Source organism: Xenopus laevis, chromosome 1S (assembly GCF_017654675.1).
Source record: "Xenopus laevis strain J_2021 chromosome 1S, Xenopus_laevis_v10.1, whole genome shotgun sequence".
Lineage (NCBI taxonomy): Eukaryota > Metazoa > Chordata > Amphibia > Anura > Pipidae > Xenopus > Xenopus laevis.
Window position 1 is genome coordinate 25,435,704 of NC_054372.1, and position 21,394 is coordinate 25,457,097.

The window sequence follows — 21,394 nt, forward strand, 5'->3', positions numbered from 1 at the left end:
TTATCAATAAACGTTTCCCATGTTTCAAATTATTGGGTTTTTATTTAGATATCCAATCCATATAGATATCCTGACTAGTTTCTCCAAAAATAGTTGGAGGGTGTTTGAAATCCAGACCTGCAATATTGATTTTTTTAGCCACAGTTGTTTTGTATAACAACATTGGATATGCCAAAACAAGGCATTTAATGGAGCCCATGCTCTCATCTTTCCTAACACACTATTGTCAGCCTATGTGCCTTACTTCCGTAGTCTGCAGATTTCTAAATAATTGTGTTGGTCACTTCTGCTACAGGTGAATGCTTAATAGCTTTTATCTGGTGGCTTGCAGTTACAGGCACAAAACTTGGGCCTCACTTGCCAACTTCCTCTGCCTCTGAATGATGTCATTCCGAGTGATACTGACACTAAAAAACTACTTTTTAAAATATGAATGTACATTAAAAGTTACCTATAGGTCATGCTAATTGTTTTTTGCTGAGAGGTTTGTTTCTGTAAGAAATTGTTAGTTGAAGTTCCTAAACCTGACTGTTTTGCTAACCTGCCTGTCCCATCTCAGCCTGTCAGTTAGAGTTTCTAATGCTAACGGACTCTGCACAAATATGGCAACCCCCTTATAGACGAACGCAGGCAGTCAGATAGGTAATGTAAAAGCATTGGGCAAATACTGCCAGAAATTACCTATAATAAGTTAATGGCATCACCACCATTCAAACAATAGTTTATAGCACTGACATACCAGTCTGCTCCCTGCTAAATCCATCATGCTGTTGGGATCATAAGGAAGTATCTGGCAGCTATGAGAGTGGCAACTCAGTAAAGGGCTATAAAACATTAATTATTTTCTGCACTGGCAATTTTTAATCCAAAGCCAAGGGGAGATATTAGAGGTTGGGGTTGCTGATTGAATTTGAAGAAACTGTTTTTGCTTTCATACATCAACTATCCAGTGCATTGTGCTGTTGGCCTAATACTTCAACAAACTTTCACGTATAATAGCTGCCCATAGTATATTTTTCCGATAGAATATGCACATCTCATAGCAGTTATTGATCAGGATTTAGTTTAATATCTTACTATGGGCATATTCTTGAGTAGCCAATTTCCTAAGTTGTGGCCTGGCATGCTGACTGGGGTCTAAGTGCTAGAGCTAAGAGCTTCACACTATCTTAAGCCGTTGCATAAATATTACTACAATAGCATCTGCTGCCTGCATGTGAGTGATTTTTGCATTATATTCTTTTAATATAACAATAGAATACTGTATTATTTTAAATGTCAGTCACTGATTCCCTTTTAAGGAGCCCTGAAGAAATGGAATCCATACCCTAAATGAGCCATAATGCTTCCCTTATTCAGACCTGGCATGTCTTTCCTACAAGCTTCCATCTGTGACCAAGTTCTTAGTTGTTTTTTTTTAATAATGATTATGTAGAAGAGTTATCATGTGGCATCATATGGATTTGCAGTTCTGGAACTAAACGGAAGCATTCCGAATGCAGCTTGGCCTGTGATGGTGTTTGCTGTGATCAGCTTTGTTCTTGCACTTTTTTATTGCATCCCAAAGAAGTTTCCAAAAGTAAAGGAAATATAATTTACTTATTCCTTCAATAAACAAATAATTTCTTAGTTCATAAAAATGAAAGTCCAGTTGATGTCTCCTTCCAGACGATCTCAGCACCTATTAAACAGTATATCATTGTTTTTATCATCTTTTCTGTCTAGAGTCATTGTGCTGTGAGTGAGCAGGAAGCGGATATATATATGTGAATTATAGCACACAGCAGTTATGACACATCTTTGCTTTCTTCCTCCTTTTCTCCCCCTCCTCCACACACCAGCCCCTCGCACACCTTCAAACAGCCCAACTGCTCCATTTCTGTTTGTTCAAGTTGTCTTCCTGATGGTCTTTGAATGTGCACCTGCCCTACTGCCCCTGTTGTGCCATTGACTGCATGTAAGGAGGAAGGACAGATCTGGCCTTGGGCGTCTTTATTTCTTCCGTCTAAGGTAACTTTTATGTTATTCTACATAGACAATTCCTTGAAGACGGTTGCTACTGAGATCTCAGTACCATTAGGCACATATTTAATTGTAACATAGAAGTCAGATATCTTTATTAAAACATTGCACAAAGATGATATAGGGACTCATGAGACAAGTGAAGCTCTAAATATGTTTTTTGAATAACTTTGTGGCTACTACAGCATATCGACCACATAGTGGTTTAATATATTCACAATGATAAACTTAAAACGTTTTAAGGGGAAGATACATGTCCATATGGTAAAAGGTTGTGTGAACTATTCTATTATTTGGTTTTACTTTGCATTCTGGCATCTATATGAATTCATATGTTCTTTCTAAGTAGCAGAAATCACTATTTTTTAATAGTAAAATGATTTGGTGATCTAAGGTATACATTGTATGCATTTCCTCCTTACCTTTTTGACTGTATTCCAACAGTTGTCTTTATGATAGCTAGTCAGACAGATAGATCTAGAGATGATAAATGATGGATAGATCATTCATATCTTTCATTTGCTTCTTTCACAATAGCTTCAGAACAATTTTTACTTGTAATGTGCTGGTTCTCCCCTACGCTAAGGGGCTGATTCACTAAGGGTCGAATATCGAGGGTTAATTAACCCTCGATATTCGACTGGGAATTGAAATCCTTCGACTTCGAATATCGAAGTCAAAGGATTTAGCGCAGATAGTACGATCGTACGATCGAAGGATTATTCCTTCGATCGAACGATAAAATCCTTAAAATCGAACGATTCGAAGGATTTAAATCCAACGATCGAAGGAATATCCTTCGATCAAAAAAAATTAGGCAAGCCTATGGGGACCTTCCCCATAGGCTAACATTGACTTCGGTAGCTTTTAGATGGCGAACTAGGGGGTCGAAGTTTTTTTTAAAGAGACAGTACTTCGACTATCGAATGGTCGAATAGTCGAACGGTTTTACTTTGAATCCTTCGATTCAAAGTCGTAGTCGATGGTCGAAGTAGCCCAAAAAAAAACTTCGAAATTCTAAGTTTTTTTACTTCGAATCCTTCACTCAAAGTTAGTGAATCGGCCCCTAAATGTTTTGGGGCCAGAAAACAGTAAAAATGATTGTGAAAAGTTGCCCTTGTGGGCTATTAAAATCTCTTGAAGGGCCATATCCACTATAGTCCATAGTTCAGTTATGTGGGAATAAAAAGCCCAATGGTTAACATTTCTTTCTCTGTTATATTTTTCCTCTGATGCACAAAAACCATTAATTACTTGTAAAATAAATCATTTATTAAGGATCACACTGTTCCTTTTACTTTTTCAGTCTTTTTTAATATAATTTTTTTAAATATAGCATTTATGGCCAATGAACCATATTACATGTTTGGCAGGGCTGTGTCCCCATTAACTAGTTTTATCAGTTGGCATATTTTACCAGATAGCATTTATGTAGAACAATTATGTATTAGTAGGTGAGCAATAAGGCTGTCAACTATGTGTTGTTCTGCCAGTGAGACCTTTAATCCCTTGACGGCACTGAGCAAAGATTCCGCAGTGAAAATAAAATGATATTTTTATGATCAAGCTGTGTTTTGGGGCTTTGGGTACAAGATTGTAACACAATGATAAAGAATAAGTGAGACATTATCCAGAAGCAGCTGTGGTGTCACTTATCTTGTGAACAGCCCTACTGGCACATTACATGTAACAAGTTTTGCGCACACAGAAACGAAAAGAGGGGAAACAGGAAATTCATTTTGGGGTCATACAAACGAATATTTATAAAACCCTCAAGTCGATCATTGGCATCAGTTGTGTATTTTATTAGGCCTTTGTGCACACAACTGTAGAACTGTAGTTATGTTGACTTACATAAACAAGACTTTACAGATGATGATAATATTTTGTTCGAAAAAGAGAGACAACTTGAAATGTTCACCAATTCTAACAGTATTGCATTTTCCTGATATTAAAAGAATAGATTACACAGCTGTAAAACAGGACTTGTTGCAAGAGTACAATTATTTCTAAAACAGGACAGTTTTATTTTACAAGAAATCAATTTAAGACTATGCCTCATTCCACATGTACAGTAAAATAAAACGAATACAATTTCATCTGATTAAGAAGATTTGATTTGATAAAAACTGTGTAAAATAAATGGCAAATTCATCAAGGTGTGTTTTATTTTACTCTGTGTGAACGCCATATTGGCCACCTTATTTTACACCACTTCAGACTTTTGTTCAGCGGAAGTCTCTCAAAAAAGAAAATTAAATATAATCATGCTGTTTATAAAGTCTGCCAAATTTTGTCACTGGGTTCCCTTGTATAGTGTCAGGTGTTTGCAGTGGTTCTTAACCTGCCTGAGGGCCCGAAGCTTGACAAAAGGCCCAGTGAGGCTGAAAAAGTTGCCTTTTGCTGTATTTATTTTGGAGTATATAAATAGCTAAGAACTTTTTACAAATGTATTCAGTAAGCTGTAGATATATATAATGTGGTAATGGGAATTCATAAATGGAGATTAGAAGTCAGCACTCACCCATAGGGTATATTGGATGCAGGTGCAGGTCTGAGGTGGCCACTTCCACCCGTTCTGTAAACAAATTCGATGAACAGACAGCACCACACTTGAGAGAAATTCTTAAAAGGCCTTTATTCCAAAAGGGCTTATTTCAGGACAAACAAACAGCAGCGACGTTTCAGGCTCACAATTGCCTTTTTTCAAGCTGATGGGAATTCATGTCACACATTTCAAAATATATTGGATGCAAACGTTACCTGGAACTGAATTTTACTAAACAGGAACCTGATGGCGCAGTTCACAATATCTGTCACAAGTCAAATGAAGCATGAAAGTGAGACATCTGCATGCAGGCAACTACTAACTGAACACTAATAATAATAATATTTATAATATAGATGCCATGTAACAATATATTAGTGGTTACATCAGCCAAGGTCTCTTGGGTCTTACACCAAAAATAATAAAAAAAAGAAACAGTTCCTCAAATATATGTATTATGAATAAGGGTTCAGTATAAGCCTCTCTCCAATATCTGAACTTAAAGTCACCTTTTTGTGTGTTAGAAAATTTGTCAAAGATCACAGAGCATAAAGGCACCATGGGGATGGATTTCTTTATTGTTGGTGAGCTGTATTCCACTATAGAATGACACTGCACCCGTACATAGTACATTCCTGTGATTACATTGTAACAGTACACAACGGCACAGCTGTTCAAGTAAAGGGTTGTATTGTAATATAAAAATGTAATATAAAATTTTTTAATATAACAAACAATATTAATTTCATGATAAATGGCGCCATCAGGAGATACACCAGTGGCTAATAATTCCAGGCTGGAAATGGTATAGTGGTACAGTCTGGGTTTCAAATTGAGGTATGTAGGGTTTTTTTTTAATATTATGTTTAGTAACCATGTCTAACATTTTCATTTAATTTATACTGTATGTTAATTCCTGCTACATTCACATTCAATATCACATTCATTCTTTCATGGATGCTTTCGTTATCATTTATAAAGTTATTTCTAATATTGTATATATATATACATATACTGTATATACTGTATATACTATACAAGTATGGGCAGGGCCAGAACAAGGGTTAGACAGAGGAGGCACGTGCCTAGGGCGTAAAGCTTGCCTTAATTTGGAATTTCATACCTTAACTCTACTATAAAATTATGTAAACATTAAATACACCCAATAAGCTAGTTTTGCTTCCAATAAGGATTAACTATATCTTAGTTGAGATCAAGTACAAGCTACTGTTTTATTATTACAAAGAAAAAGGTAATAATTTTTTTTTTTTTAAAAAAACTGGGTTTTTGGATAAAATTGAGTCTTTGAGACAGCCTTTCCATAATTCAGGGCTTTCTAGATAATGGGTTTCCGGATAACAGATCCTATACCCGTTTGTATGGTGTATTGTAATGGAGTTTTTTTTTTTATACAATGATTGTGTAGTAAACTGAGAAGAGAACGTTCTCTCTTTTTTTGAGGAGATTATCCTTTGCATTTTCAAAATCACAAAATCAGGTAAATAGGGGATAGTGTGACAGGAGGCAGAGTCAAGGGGTAATAGCTGTGATGCATTCTTCATTACTTGAGATCCTTAAGGGAATGGGAGAATAAATGACTTTGTTACATTACAGCAGTTCGCCTTTATAGGGGAGAGTAACTGGTCGCTTAGACTAACAACTTGCATTTTGCAAAACGTTTTCAGTTAATGCCAAGAACCCTGAAAGTAACTATATATAATAAATATGCATAAAATAAATACACATGATGAATTCCGTTTAAAGGGTGTCTACAAATATAAACATAATGTTCCATGGTTCCATTCTATATATGCCGTATATTTGCTGAGCAAAAAATGTTTCAAATGCTAGCATTCTGTTTTCTTCAGGAATTCTATCACTTGAATTTAAGCATGACAGCCCCCAGGAAGTTACAAACATTTTTTTGGGGGGGCTATGCACACCAAGCATATTCAGTATATCCAGTATAGGTGGGTCTGTAGGGCATGCAGTGGAGATGTTCTTCATAGTAAGCCTGTGACACTTCAAATAACTCCCACAATCAACTGTGACAGACTGCTGCTCTGTACTTATTAGTAATGTGAAGCATTGTGTTAACAGTAAGGGGCACATTTACTAAGGGTCGAATTTCGACCATCGAATTTGAATTTGAAAAATTTTTTTGTTTGAATTTAGCTTTTTTCGATCGAATTAAAATCGTTCAATCGATCATAGAAATCTTTCGAATCGAACGATTCAAACGATTTAATCGATCAATCGAATGATTTTCAAAAAAAAACGTTGACTTCTAAAAACGTAGCCAAATATTGGCTATGGGTTCTAGGAGGTCCCCATAGGCTAACATAGCAATTCGGCAGATTTAAGGTGGCGAAGTGTCGAATTCCAAGTTTTTCAAAGAGACAGTACTTTTTTCGAATGGTCGAATATTCTACGTTTTTTCAATTCGAATCTAATTTTGGCCTATTCGATGGTTGAAGTTTTTGAATTCGAAAATTCACTTCGAATTCACTTCGACCCTTAGTAAATGTGCCCCCACCTGTCTGTAGAATATTACGACACCTAAGGTTAAAGTAATACTGTCACTCCACCATATAAACGTTTATTCCTGAACCAACAAATGTATTTTTTTACTTGTAATATTGGTGTGTAGGTGCATCTCGGGTCATTTTGCCTGTTCATTTTTGATTGCATAAAAAAAACCATTGTGCAAGATTGCATGCAGTTGAGAGATGTAAAATATATATGTCTGTGTGTCACTACTGACCCTTTTCTATACCCGCTTGAGCTATTGCATGCCATTTATAAGTGCTGCTAAATGCTGCACCTGAATTGTCTGCTGCTAAATATGACACAGGAATACAGAGGGAATAAAATGTTTTGTCTTGAAGAAAACACGTTGCTTCTTATTCCAATTGTTATTAAATGGACTTTTATTAAATGAACAATTTTCTTGCCCAACCACTGCTGATATAGAACACACAGCCAGATTGTAATGTAGCTCCTTTATACATTTATGTGTAAAAATGAAACTGATACGTACATATCTGGTGCACAGAATGAACTCATTAGGTGATATTAATTGCCTGACTTCTTTAAGAGAACCACATTTATAGTATTTAACTATTGATTATTTTAATAGTATACAGCTGGCCTCTAATCTGCAAATTCCCACTATCCTCAGCTGGAAATAAGGAAATGTGATGAATTGATTTCCATTACTGCTCTTTTCCCCTTCCGTATATTTAGTCACATGTAAAAACTTCTAATGAATTGTATACAGCAGGGGACTTCCATCATGATGTTGCTGCCAACATATGTCAGGTGCTTGTCTAGTGTGTTGTAATGAAATTTTGTTCTCTTTAATAGCATCCAATCACTAAATGAGCAACATGCCTTTAGTGTTGTACTGATTTATTTAAACTGCTTTTACCTGCCTGTTGTAGCTTAGTACCGAAGAACCCACTGCATTAAGGGCTCTTACAGACGAGTGTTTTTACCTGCGCTCCCCTGCGTTCCGTTTTTCTGCGTTCAGCCGCAGGGGAGTGCAGAAATAGACGCATTAAACTTTTTCCAATGGGGCTGTACTCACACAGGTGTGTGTAGGCGCCAAACGCAGGTTGAGACGCAACATGCTGCATTTTTCCTGCGTTCGACGCCTACACACGCCTGTGTGAGTACAGCCCCATTGGAAAAAATGTAATGCGTCTATTCCTACTCCCCTGCGTCTGAACGCAGAAAAACGGAACGCAGGGGAGCGCAGGTAAAAACGCTCGTCTGTAAGAGTCCTAATAGAAAGTTGGAAGTCATGGGAAGGAAATCATATGTCTGATGAGAAGCGGTTGACAATTTATGATATTTAACCCATTTGCAGTGGGCATGTTTGACTGTTTTTAAAGGAATGGGGATTGATGCACTTGGCAAATCCTGCACCATGTCCTTTAAACTATCAGCTTCACCGGCCACATGACTGACTGCTATAGATATAGATAAACCTTGTGCAAACTTTGTGCCTTTTACATGACTCATTTATTCTGTTCAGTTGCAATTTTGTGTTGTTATCTAACATGTTTCTGTATCAAAAATGTGAGACTTGAGATCTAAGAGTTGCTGCGGAACAGTCTCATAAAAATTTAAATATGCAACTTCTGCCTGAGCGCTTTTGCTGCTATCTGTAGCTTCTAAACAAACCTTTTGAGAAAAATATATTAATAAAAATATATAACCCCCTTTATGCTGTCAGGTCACTGCAGTGGGCTTTGGAACAACAATGCAGCACTCCTGAGCCCAGAGTCATGTTCTGACAGCTGCTGCAGGACCCACTGACCCAGTATCACATCTTGTTAGACAAGGATTCACTACTTTCAATGTTGAACTTCAGGAGATGCACTTTTGAGAATACTGTCTCTCTGACAGCACTGGGAGGAAGAACTCGCTAAGCACAAGCTTTACAGAAATGGTTCAAAATAACTGCACGTGCTCAGAGAAACACTTTTTATACAACTTTTTTTATTTTTTTTTTACACCTGTGTAGTTTAGCAAACGGAGAAGCACCATTGCCACTTCCCACTGACTAATGCAATCTGGCTGAGATAGCTAGTACTGGCATTTCTTTCACTCAAACACTCTGTTCATCTTATAGAAAATGGTAAATCGCATGAGCCATTTCAGGCACCTTTTTGCTGGCTGAAATATGCAGATGTACAAAGTGCTACATGTGCCTTTAGCCTGGATGTTGCAATTTTTCTGCTTCTGCAACATGCTTGGGGGCAAATTTACTAAGCGGCGAAAATTCGCCAGCGACAGCTTCGCAGGCAGTGCAACACTTTGCCAGGCGAAAATTCACTCAGACAATGCTGATTCACTAACATGCGAAGTTGCATTCAGGACGCGGAATGCTGGCAATGTTGCGCTAGCGTTAATTCGGCAAGCAGATCGAAGTTGCGCTACCGTTGGCTAATTTGCATATGGTGGGAAGTTAAAGTTGAATGGACGTATATGTTGCAGCAAACACGTTACATTACACAAGCCCAGGGAACCTTAATAAAATAAAAAAAAAAATATGTTATATTGCCTTACACATGTGCCCAATGTATAGTTTATGTGCCATATGTCAGGAAATGTAGGGGGGAAGCGGGTTACCCCCAAAAAAATGTATGCTCTTTTGCAGCCTATCACCCTGAAAAAAGGAAAAGATGCCAGCGTTTTTTGGGACTTCGAAAAATTTTCACCTAAATTTTGAGGAAGTCCTATCTACTCGATTGCACTTCGCCTGGTCTGAGGTGGTGAAGGCAAGTCTGGCGCAAGAGGTAACGATCAGTGCGAATAATCGCCAGCGTCAGTCTCTTTCGCTAGCGAAGTTACGCCTGCGCCCGTTAGTAAATCGTTGAAGTTTCGCCAGCATTAGTCACTTCGCCCTTTAGTAAATGTGCCCCTTGGTATTCTAACTATATATATACATATTCCTCTAGTGTCCTCATGTTGTTGCGAAAACAATGAAAGGAAAGCAACGGTTAATGAACGTGAAAGTAAAAAAGGCAACAAGGTGTAGCCAAAATTAAATGAGATACTGATTATTGCATTTTGTTTTATTTTATAAGTCTTTGCATTTGGCAAAATACTGAATTCTTAATGAACACCAAAATCAATCCAAAATCTAATTTACATACTCAGATTTAAGGAGAGGCGATAAACTGTGGAGTCTATTAACAAAACTGAAGTTTCTCACTGGAGCTAGCTGTGTACTATAGGGCAATGCTTTATGTAGCCAAGTTTCTTTGGCTTTGTTGTTGCTTTCCAAGTAAACTTTATACAAAGCATATTGTATTGGCAGTTGTGCTGCCTATAAATCTTGGCATCAGAAAATACCAACGAAAGCAACCAATCTCCTCATGTGACAAGCTCTAAAAATAGAGAAGAAAAGGCTTTGCCATCACATGAACATTTTTTGAATAACAACTGCCAATAATTTACAGCCAACAAGCTATTCATAATTTACCATAAACGTATTTACCTGATGCTTTTACATAATCTGACTCCTCATGTTCCTCTATGAGGGGGCTGCCATATTTGTGCAGCAGTAGTCTGTAAGCATTAGAAACTCTGACAGGTTAAGAGGGGACAGTCAGGTTGGTAAAACAGTCAGATTTAGTAACAAAAGCAGAACTATTAGCGAAAAACATGACCTATAGGTAACTTTTAATGTGGATTTATACTTCGAAAAGAACATTTTTAGTCTTAGTATCACTTTAGATTATTAAAGAATTATACATGCTTATATAGAAAGCTGGAAAATTCTGTTAGGCTATTAGTTAGGGACAAGTAGAAATATTCAATAAGCAAGTAGTTCTTCAACAGGAGGCTGGTTCATGGGAACCCTAGGCTGATGGTGGCATTGAATAGGAAATGTCTTTCCAGTGCAGGTAATTTTCACCCCAAAAAGACGTCTATATGCTGAAAAGTGCCAGTAGAAGTGGTCATTGAAGTGAATACTTTCCATTAACAGTTGGAATATTGCTGGTGGGCTTTGCATCCAGTGAGCTAAAAGAATATTGGTGAGACTGTACACTGATGTTGGAGATCAGACTCGGCTTGAAGTTTGGCTTTCAAATGTATCCGTTCAAATGTATCACTGTTTACTGATTTACATTTGTGCATGAAGGCATTATCATGCCCCAATTTGTTGCCACAAAATAGGAAACCATTGATGCCATGCCATTGTATGCTCAAGTGTTATAGTTTGCTTTAACAGGAAGCATGGAGCATAGACTAAACATGAAAATCAGCCCCAGAACATTATTTCTTCAATCACCACCAAACTTAAACCCATATTATAATATCAGGCAAATATCCAGGGATGTTTTTTCTTTTTAGTGACCTATAGGCACCTATTTAGACCCTCAACTCAGCTGCCAGATTATGCACAATGTATCCGTGTGCAACTCTCAGATTCATTTGGGGCAAGCGCATAGACAATTGTATAAAGTATATGTCCATCAAAAAGGGCAGAGGAAAGGCCACGGAAGAACGAGTGTATACAGTTTATTTAAATGTGAGTTTAAAGGACATGTAAACCTTACCCACAAAAATTTAATCAGTGAACAGCCTCTTTGAAATCTTTAGATAACTGTCACTCTGGTTGTTAAAAGGTTGCAGTATCCCCTAAATCCTTCTACTTCTCTAACGCACTCTGCCCCTTCCCTCAGGAATTTACTTTGGCTGTCGGCTCATGAGCATGCTCAGTTCTTCTCAGCTCAGATTACTTAAAGGGGAAGGAAACCTAGTCGGCGCAAACCCCCCACCCCCCCTCCCGTTTGTTGCCCACCCTCCCTCCTCCCCCCTGGCCTACCCATCTCGCTGGGCAAATGACCCTAACTTGTTACCTACCCTTCTGCGCAGGTCCAGTCCAGGGAGTTCACCGACGACATCTTCCACGCGATCTTCTTCCTGCTTTGAATGGTGCATGCGCAGTAGGATCATTTCGCCGGTACGATCTACTGCGCATGCGCGTGACTTTTGGCGCATGCGCAGTAGATCCGTACCGGCGAAATGATCCTACTGCGCATGCACTAAAATGCCGTTCACAGCAGGAAGAAGATCGCGTGGAAGAAGATGTCGTCAGTGAACTCCCTGGACTGGACCTGCGCAGAATGGTAAGTAACAAGTTAGGGGCATTTGCCCAGCGGGACGGGTAGGCCAGGGAGAGGAGGGAGGGTGGGCAAAAAATGGGAGGGGGGTGGGGGGTTTGCGCCGACTAGGTTTCCTTCCCCTTTAACACACCCTCCAGCCTAACAGCTAATGAAGGGATAGCATTGCTGGATCCCAAAGAAACTCTAGCTGTCTGATCCTATTTTTCCCTTAACCACCTCTCCTGAGTTCAGCTTAACCATAGAGGCTTCCTTGTTTCCACTGGATGTGGTGTTTCTCCCATCAATTTTTGTAACCTTTGTGGTCAGTTCCTGTACCCCGTCCTCGGTACTGGCAATCAATTCAAAGTCTATTAATGGAACAGACCAGGTAAACGCAGAACTCTGCTGCAAAAATCCTTTTTATTGACACAATATGTTTCGAGCAAAAATGCCCTTTGTCACTTTTTGCTCAAAACATGTAGTGTCAATAAAAAGGATTTTTGCAGCAGAGTTCTGCGTTTACCTGTTCTGTTCCAGTAATAGGCTCAGCTTAACCATAACCGTTTTCAACCCCTGCAGAACTTTTTATCAAATTATGTTGTGACTATGTAACCCTGCATTCTGCATTACATGAACTTTACAGCATTCATGTCCTGTTTGCACATGTCAACGTTACTGATGATGTGTCAGAGGGAAAATGGCAGCCGGGTGAAAACTGCTATTTGTTTTAGGAAAATGGCAAATGGAGGGGGTATATGCAGTACAAATGATGTGGCTTGGGCGAGAAAGATATGCCCAACTTATATACATGGTAGGAAAATGTAGGCTTTACATGTCCTTTAAACCAAACTTAACTATATAACTATGAAGGATTGGGAACTCCACTGTCTTATGTGGGGGTTAGAATTCTTTAGTCACACAAAAGATGCTCATTTTGGGAATAAATAGAGACATAAGTCACTTTGCTCTTTGTAATTGTTATTTATTTTTTGCACCTGCTTTAAAAAAGTGAAAGGGGTTGTTCCCTTTCCAAATACTTTTTCCAGTTTAGTTGTTTTCAGATTGATCACTATAAACAACATTTTTTTCAATTCTTTTCCATATTTTATTTTTTTACCATTTTTACAAAATTTAAGTTTAAAGTTGAATGTTCGTATCTCTAGTGTTTCAGTCTGGCAGCTCAGTGATCCAGAAGCATCTGAACTGTTACAATTTGCTGCATTTAGTTGATACAGTTAGTTGTTACATTTCTCAGCAGTATCTGTGGAATATTAATTACTTATTTTGGTTACATACAAAGTTATAAATGGTGTTGAATATCTGTGGTTTTTAAAATGAAAATGTATATCCATTACGTTTTGGCATGAATGTATTTGTTCTAAAGACACTGGACTGTATTCTGCTGCAACAGGTTTCCAAAACAAAAGAGCTTTCCATTGGGCGGTGGGGAAAGCAGCAAAATGTCAAGTAACCGTTGAAGTGGAATCATTGCTTTTGTACCATCACGCTTTTTTTTTATAACAGAGTCACTACTGTCGTAATATGGATTCTTAGAAGTCAGTAAAAAAAAAATCCTATGAGAAGAGGTTTGTTTATCAAAACATCCTTGACTAATGTGTTTTCCCATCTATTTTCTAACCAAGCTCTCTTTCCAACTTTTCTCACACTGCCAACGATCATTTTGCTGTTGAAGGAGTTATAAGCCGTTTTGTTTTGTTACGTGTTTTGTCTCTTCTAGAGAAGTGTTTGGTAATTCTAGAATTTCAGCAATTGCTTCTGTATGTGCTAGCAAGATGAGTGTGACTTATAAACAACAGAAACAAAAAGTAAAAAAGCAAGAAAAGCTTTACTGTATGTGTTGGCAATGAATGGCGGACAATATAGCATAGCTAGTGGGTTGCAGGTTGAAAGTTCCTTAGCTTTGAAACAGAGTTTAAGGATTTTACTCAGATCACAGCAACATTGAGAATAATAATACCTGATTTAAACATTATCTTTATAAACCTAAAGTAGGTGAAATTCTACTATGGTAGTCTAATCAATATTTTGATAAACGGATCCCTTCATGATAAGTGGTAGTAGGGAACAGCTTGATGCCTCTGGGTATCATCAATGACCCTCAACGGAACAAATATCGGATCACTGGCCTGACTAGGAAGCAACATTGGAATCATGCAATTTAGAATTCAGTAATTTTACTAGTGGGATGGATGGCCAGATTTGTTTAATTGCCATAAAATGTAATAGTAACAACTGGCTTTGAGAATGAAGAGGGGAGAAATTTTGTCATTTAGATTTTTGATGTATAATGTTTTAGACTAAATCCAAATATATTCAAGGAGACATTACAGTGAAGTGCCTTTACAGATAGACATCCACAGATCCATCCTATAAAGGTGGGACTTAAAATCAGATGATAATTACTAAGTTTAAAAGTGAGGAAAGCAAGGACCAATGGCAAAGTCTTAAAGGGCCTCCAGTAGAAATTGTGAAAAGTTACACCATTCAGAGAAACTCTACGGGCTTTGGCACAAGGTCATACTTTTCTCCAGCGTATTTCATCTTAAGAATATACCTTATGACACCGTTAGCCTAAATGACACACACACACATAATTGTGTTCTGTAATTCCCATACATTAGGAGTTTATGATTATCCAGAGTTCTGTCCTGATTTATTTTGGAACAATGCACCAAGCAGAAAAAGAACAGAAGGGGCAGAAAACACTACTGCTATATAACTTACACAGAGAAGAGTGGGGTTTCTCGCCACAACCATGCATGTTCTCTCATGTGTCCCTGACAAGAGCAGCATTTTGGGATGTTCACACAGTAAATACTTCCTGGAAATGTTTTCCTAGAAAATACTGCTTGGAAACCTTCATAGAAACTCTATATAATTAAATGTAGACAGGAGTGCAATTAAAATAGACCTGAGCAAAGTCCACTTGTGCGCACATTTTTGTAATTACATTTTCATTTTTGAGGTATACAGATATTTGCAGCTTTCTGCAAAATTCTGTAAAATTGGGCCTTTGGAGCTTAACTGCTGCTAAGAGAGTGAACAGGGTTTAACTGTGTATATCACAGGGGTGTCTTGGTCATAAAGTTGTAAGGGGACTTATAGAGCTGTTTTGGAATGAAGGGCAGTAGCGTGTATATGTTTTACTGATGCGCTTTTCTCAAACTTGACAACAGCTTTGATTTTGCAAGTCACTTGCAAGTCTTTTGAAGGTTTAGCATGGTACAAAATATTGGTTTGTAGGTCTAAGATAAAGTGTTGCTTTAAAAGAGAACAAAAAAATAAGCAGTAGTGTTTACGGATCCTAATCCCTAAATTGTTATGTTATCAAGCAAATTCTGAATGAGGTTTAATGGGAAAAATGGTGTTGAAGTGGTTAACATTGCTGACTTTCAGAGCTGGGGTCTTCAGTTCTTCAGTTTAATTCCAACCATGGCACTATCTGCAGGGAGCTTTATGTTCTCCCCATGTGTTCAAGAGCTTCCTCCTGTAAAGGTTTTTACAATTTGTCGATCAACAAAAAGACAATTTCAAGCGATATCATCTAGTTGATGTTAGGAAACGGTGGGTAGCTGCCTTGTTGGCCCAGCAAACATTTTGACAATAGATACATTTCACTGTGACTGATGAAAATATTCAATTAAATCATTAGATGCATGATTGTTTATTGCCCACTACCCTCATGATAGTTTGATGAATTTGTTGGATTGCACAAAATTTGGCCGTAAATCCCCTAACTCCCTACCCTACACAGAACCCCCTCCCTGCTCCCCCAGCCTAGGTGTTACCCTGGATAAATGCCCCTAACATTGCAGATTCAGGGCATCGGAGTTCTCAGGCGCCATCTTCTTCTCTTTGGTAATCTTCAGGTCTTTTTCCGGCACTTCGGCAATTACTGTGGCTTTTAGCGCATGCGCAGGTTTTCGGGACCGGCAGATTGCACTAACTGCGCATGTGTTAAACTGCTGCTCTCTTCCCGAAGATTACCCAAGAGAAGACAATGGCGCCCGTGAACTCCGATGCCCTGAATCTGCAATGAGGGGTAAGTAAAGAGTTAGGGGCATTTACCCAGGGTAACACCTAGGAATGCATACAATTTGGCATTGATATTTTTGCATATTTGTGTGTAACGATGACACTATTGGACCTTGGCTCAATATTTTAACTAACATAGTTAATTGTAATGTGGCATGGGGAGGCAGGGCTTATCTGACACATAATAAGAACATTCCCCTGGAGGGATGGCTAAGGGAAGGCTCATTCATGCGTAGATGGGGATTTTGAAAGCTACAGAACTTAAATATTTCAAGGAGTGCCGCAGATAAGACACACTGCATCTAGCAGAAGCAACTCTGTTTTATTTCAGTGTGTAAGTATTACATTTTTTAATGGTGAGAGGGAAGGTTTATTATTATAATTATATATTATTATTTATTATTATAAATTATTATTATTTATTATTATTAATTTTATTTTTTTAAATCAAATTTGTTGTAAAAAAAAACATTGTATGTAAAATTCCTAAAATTACTGTGTTTGTTGGTTTATTGCCAAGGCTATGGTGGGAGATGTTTTTGTTCACTTGCAAATGTGGGCTGCTTAAACATGCCACGTTCTGTATGAAAATGCTAAATGAGATACACATTTGATCTCTTTTATACTCGGGGAAGCAAACCTTGCATCTGCTGGGGAGAGGGGCAGTAATATAAAGGGCCTTGGCCAATACGTGAAAACAGATCACTTTCTGGAAGTTTGGGTGTTCCTGAACTTGTAGTTTTGTAAGTATAGCTCTTGCGTTATTCTGCATGGTACATATCAACAGGACAACATTAGTGATGGGTGAATAAATTCACCAGACACTAATTTGCAGCAAATTTCCACATTTCGCTGTAAGCAAATTAATACGCGAAAGTGCAGTGATAATTCAAAAATCCACCCCGCCAAAAAAAAAAAAAATCAGCGCGCAGCAAAATCGGCGTGCACATAAAAATGTTTGCACGTCAGAAAATTATTCAGATGCCCATTGACTTTAATGCATTTGGACCAAATTTGATGCACGTCAAAATTATTTTGACGCCCATTGACTTGAATGCGGTTTGCAAATTTTTCGCCATTTCACGAATTTCATGGTAAATTCGTGAATTTTTCTGCAAAGCAAAGCTGCACAGATCCGCCCATCATTAGACAACATCTATTTGTAGTGATTTTCCCAAATGTATTCCATTATGATATAAATAATAGAAGAAGAATAGCCCAAAAATGTGACCAAAGCCAAAGCAATTATTAATCAAACATGTTTAACCTAATTGTCTTTAAGTAGTAGATTGTAACTTGTAATTTTAGCAGGTGAGCATGTCGACTGAAGACAGAGGGAAACTGATTTTGTCATTTATTCTTTGCTCTCTACTTGTGAGGGGGGAGTGAGTTAATGCATGTTGGGAGGACAGTGGTGGGCTCTATATTGTTTTTTTTTTTTACACCATTTTACACCACTGTACTTAAGGCCATTATCTTTTTTTAACTATAAGCATTAGGGTCAGGGCACACACTCAGATTCAGGGAGATTAGTCGCTCGGTGACAAATCTCCTCTTCTTCAGGGCGACTAATCTCCCGGAACAGCCGCCCGCCGGCTAGAATGTAAATGGCCGGCGGAATGGCACTTGGAGAGCTTCGTTTCTGAAATTTCCTCATGAGGTGATTCACATTATAGCCTGCAGGAGGCAGTTCGGGGAGATTAGTCGCCCCGAAGAAGAGGAGATTTGTCACCGGGAAAATAAACTCCCCCGAATCTGAGCGTGTACCCTGACCCTTCTGTTTAAAAAATATTTAAAAAAATATATAAGTATTTTCATGAATCTGTTCATTGATGATAAACAAACACGCTAGTTCTTCATAATTTTTCATATCACATTTTATATAAAATTCATTTAATCTGTTTTTTCAGGAAATCAAGAAAGGGGCATCTCCAAACAATAACAAGTTGAACAACCACATGCATTTCTGGAGCCATTTTCTGGAGCCATTTTCTAAGAATGAAACCTTTTCTGGAAGAGTGAAATAACAGACTTGGATACATGCCATTGTGACCACCTTGCATCCTCTATATTCCAATATGATGAATTCCATAAAGTGTGTGCTGGTGGGCGATGCTGCTGTCGGAAAGACAGCCCTTCTTGTACGCTTCACGTCAGAGGCATTCCCTGACGCATACAGACCCACAGTCTATGAAAATACAGGAGTGGATGTCTATATGGATGGTGTACAGATCAATCTTGGGCTATGGGACACAGCAGGGAATGATGCTTTCAGAAGCATACGTCCTCTCTCCTTTCAGAATGCAGACATTGTGTTACTGTGTTTTTCGGTGGCTAACCACACCTCATTTTTAAATGTGAGGAATAAGTGGATTGGAGAAGTAAGACAGCACTTGCCTCGTATTCCTGTGCTTGTGGTGGCAACTCAGACTGACCAGAGGGAACTGGATCACATGCGACTTCCTTGTATTAACTCTATAGATGGCAAACAACTAGCCCAGCATGTTCGAGCCAAAGGATACTTAGAGTGTTCATCGCTCAGCAACAGAGGAGTTCAGCAGGTATTTGAGTGTGCAGTTAGGACAGCCATTAACCAGGCGAAGAAGAGGGCCAGGCGGCACCGTTTTCTTTCCCAAGAATGCAAAATCTTTTGAACTGCACTGCTATATATTACCACTCCTATAGGTAGGACATGTTAAACTTTGTGCAAAGGGGTAACCACCCATCAACTAATTCATGTGACATACTTTACTGTAGTTTTATGCACACAAACTGACATTAGAGAAAACATTACCCAAAGGATATTTCCAAATAACTTATTTGAGAAAGTGATATTTTTACTATTTAAAATTTTCTGTAATCCCCCTGTATGAAAAATGAACAGGTGTCCATTGTTGGTTCTTCCTTATTAAACCTCTGTAAAGGTCACAACGGACAAGGCCCATAGAAAAGGAGGGTACAACAAGCTGCTCCTACTCTAAAATTGTTCTATTGAGCTGCAGTGATACCACAGTAAATCATCCTAGGGTGACATAAAAATATATATATATATATATGTCCAGATACTTTCTACAGAACAGAGCAGTGCTTTAAAGGATAAGTAAAAAAATAATTGAATGTAAAATTGATGAGGGGTCGATTCTAAGCTCTATTCTAATTTACATTATTATTTTTTTTAATTTAAGATATTAAAGGTTACTGAATTTTGTTAAAGTGGTGCCACCTGCTGGTCATTTTCTGACCAGTCTGATCACCAAGTAGTCAAGGAACGTGTCAGGAGAAAGAAAGAGGCTACTCTGATGTTCTTCTGGTTAGGAAAAAAAATTAGAAATCTTTCTCAAATCTTTTCTTACCAGAAATACATCAGAGCAGCCTCTTTCTTTCTCCTGACACGTTCCTTGACTACTTGGTGATCAGACTGGTCAGAAATAGACCAGTAGGTGGCGCTGTTGTAACAAAATTAATTGATGTTAACAGTACATGTAATCTTTAATATCTTGGAATTAAAAATAAATAAATAATGAATGTGCATTGCAAAAGTGCTTAGAATAGCCCCCTTATCAATCTTACATTCACTTATTTTTAAGGTTTACTTATCTTTTAAATGGAGGACTAGATGATGATGATGTGTAAAAAGAAAATAGAAGTATTAAAATAATAATAACATTATTAATAATAAAATAATAATAACATTATTAATAAAATAATAACAATAAAAGAGCAAGCCTTTCTGGTTGTTCAGCAATGCTGATCCCAGCAACAAGATGGCATTAGAAATTTCTGGTTATAAAGATGCAGAATGAAAATGTTTATTGTGTTTACTCTGCTTATTGTATCTAATGAAATTAAATACAATAAAGAGGACCATCAGCAAATCACAATACTAATTTCCAAATTATACGTATATGTATAAGTAGCTTCCAACCACAACCCTAATATGAAATCACTGATTTTGACCAATGGACCTCGCAGGTGAGACAATATTCTGAATGGCCCCTCCAGGCAAGACATGACTCAAACAAATACATTTTTATTTGTTTTTCCAAATATATCAAAACTGCCATAACTAGGGCAGCTTTTAATTTTTAATTGCCTCATGAAAATGAAATAACTTTCATCTCTTGATCGTAGCGTGTGTATTTTGCAACCACATATTGTTACATTCTTCAGTACTGGAAATCTGCCTGAAGACGAGATACAATAACATAAGAACCTACACAGAGTGTATTTATTTTGAGAATCTTAAATTATTTTGTGTAATTAGCTTTGTAAAGTATTTGTAAATATGCTTCTAAAAATGAAAATTATACTAAAAAAAATGAACTGTACCGGGTTTCAGTTGTGTTTATAAAATAACTGTGCTACAGCAAGGTGTCGTTTATTCTATCGGTGAATGATAACAAATGGCATTTCTGGAACTGAACTGACAAAATTGTCATCACACATTTCTCAATTTGTAATTTGAATAAAATTTTGTTAGAGGTAAACAATATTTGTGAAGTCAATAAAATCATCTAATTAGTACTTCCCTTATTCTCCCCACATAATAAAAACTTTCTTTTAGGGGGTTATTTATTAAAGTCCGAATGTGAAAATTTACTACAAAAAAATTTACTGTAAAAGAAATTACTATAAAATTGCATAAAATCCGAATTTTTAATGGAAAAAAAATAAATAAAATTTTTCGAGATTTATTATACCCTGAGGCTGTAAAGAGTCAGAATCCGAAAATCCGCCATCTCAGACCTGCCGAAGTTGTATATAAGTCAATGGGAGAGTTCCCTATCCTAATTGGAAAGTATCATGGTCTGTGCTCGGTTTAGCCCAAAAACCATTGCTTTTTTAGGCAAATACCCCCAAAAATTGCACAATTCTGGAAAAGGGCCCAGAAAAATTGTACGATTTGCGAAGCAGCCCGAAAAAAATCATACAATACAATATTTTGTATGATTTTCTTTGGTTTTCCCTGAACCAATTTAAAAAATCTGCAAAATTTCGATTTTGATAAATAACCCCCTTAATGTCTTGCTATTTCTGGCATATGTTTTGGTATAAATAAACACAGAGGGAACAAGAACATATACTGTAAATCAGAAGTGTAACTAAAAAAGAGAATAAGTAAAGAGAATAAAAGAGAAATAGT

At 37.5% G+C, this 21,394-nt stretch overlaps 1 protein-coding gene across 1 annotated transcript; it reads left to right on the forward strand.

The window, feature by feature from the left end:
• The first annotated feature begins 1,791 nt into the window (after positions 1–1,791).
• Positions 1,792–19,479, forward strand: rhoh.S (ras homolog family member H S homeolog). Its single transcript, XM_018242674.2, has 2 exons — positions 1,792–2,010; positions 18,162–19,479. Exon 2 carries the CDS (start codon positions 18,330–18,332, stop codon positions 18,903–18,905), a length of 576 nt encoding a protein of 191 aa, XP_018098163.1. The 5' UTR covers positions 1,792–2,010; positions 18,162–18,329; the 3' UTR covers positions 18,906–19,479.
• Positions 19,480–21,394: the final 1,915 nt, after the last annotated feature.

Coding starts and splice junctions, on each gene's coding strand:
- rhoh.S (XM_018242674.2), top strand. CDS start 18,330: ATGATGAATTCCATAAAGTGTGTGCTGGTGGGCGATGCTGCTGTCGGA.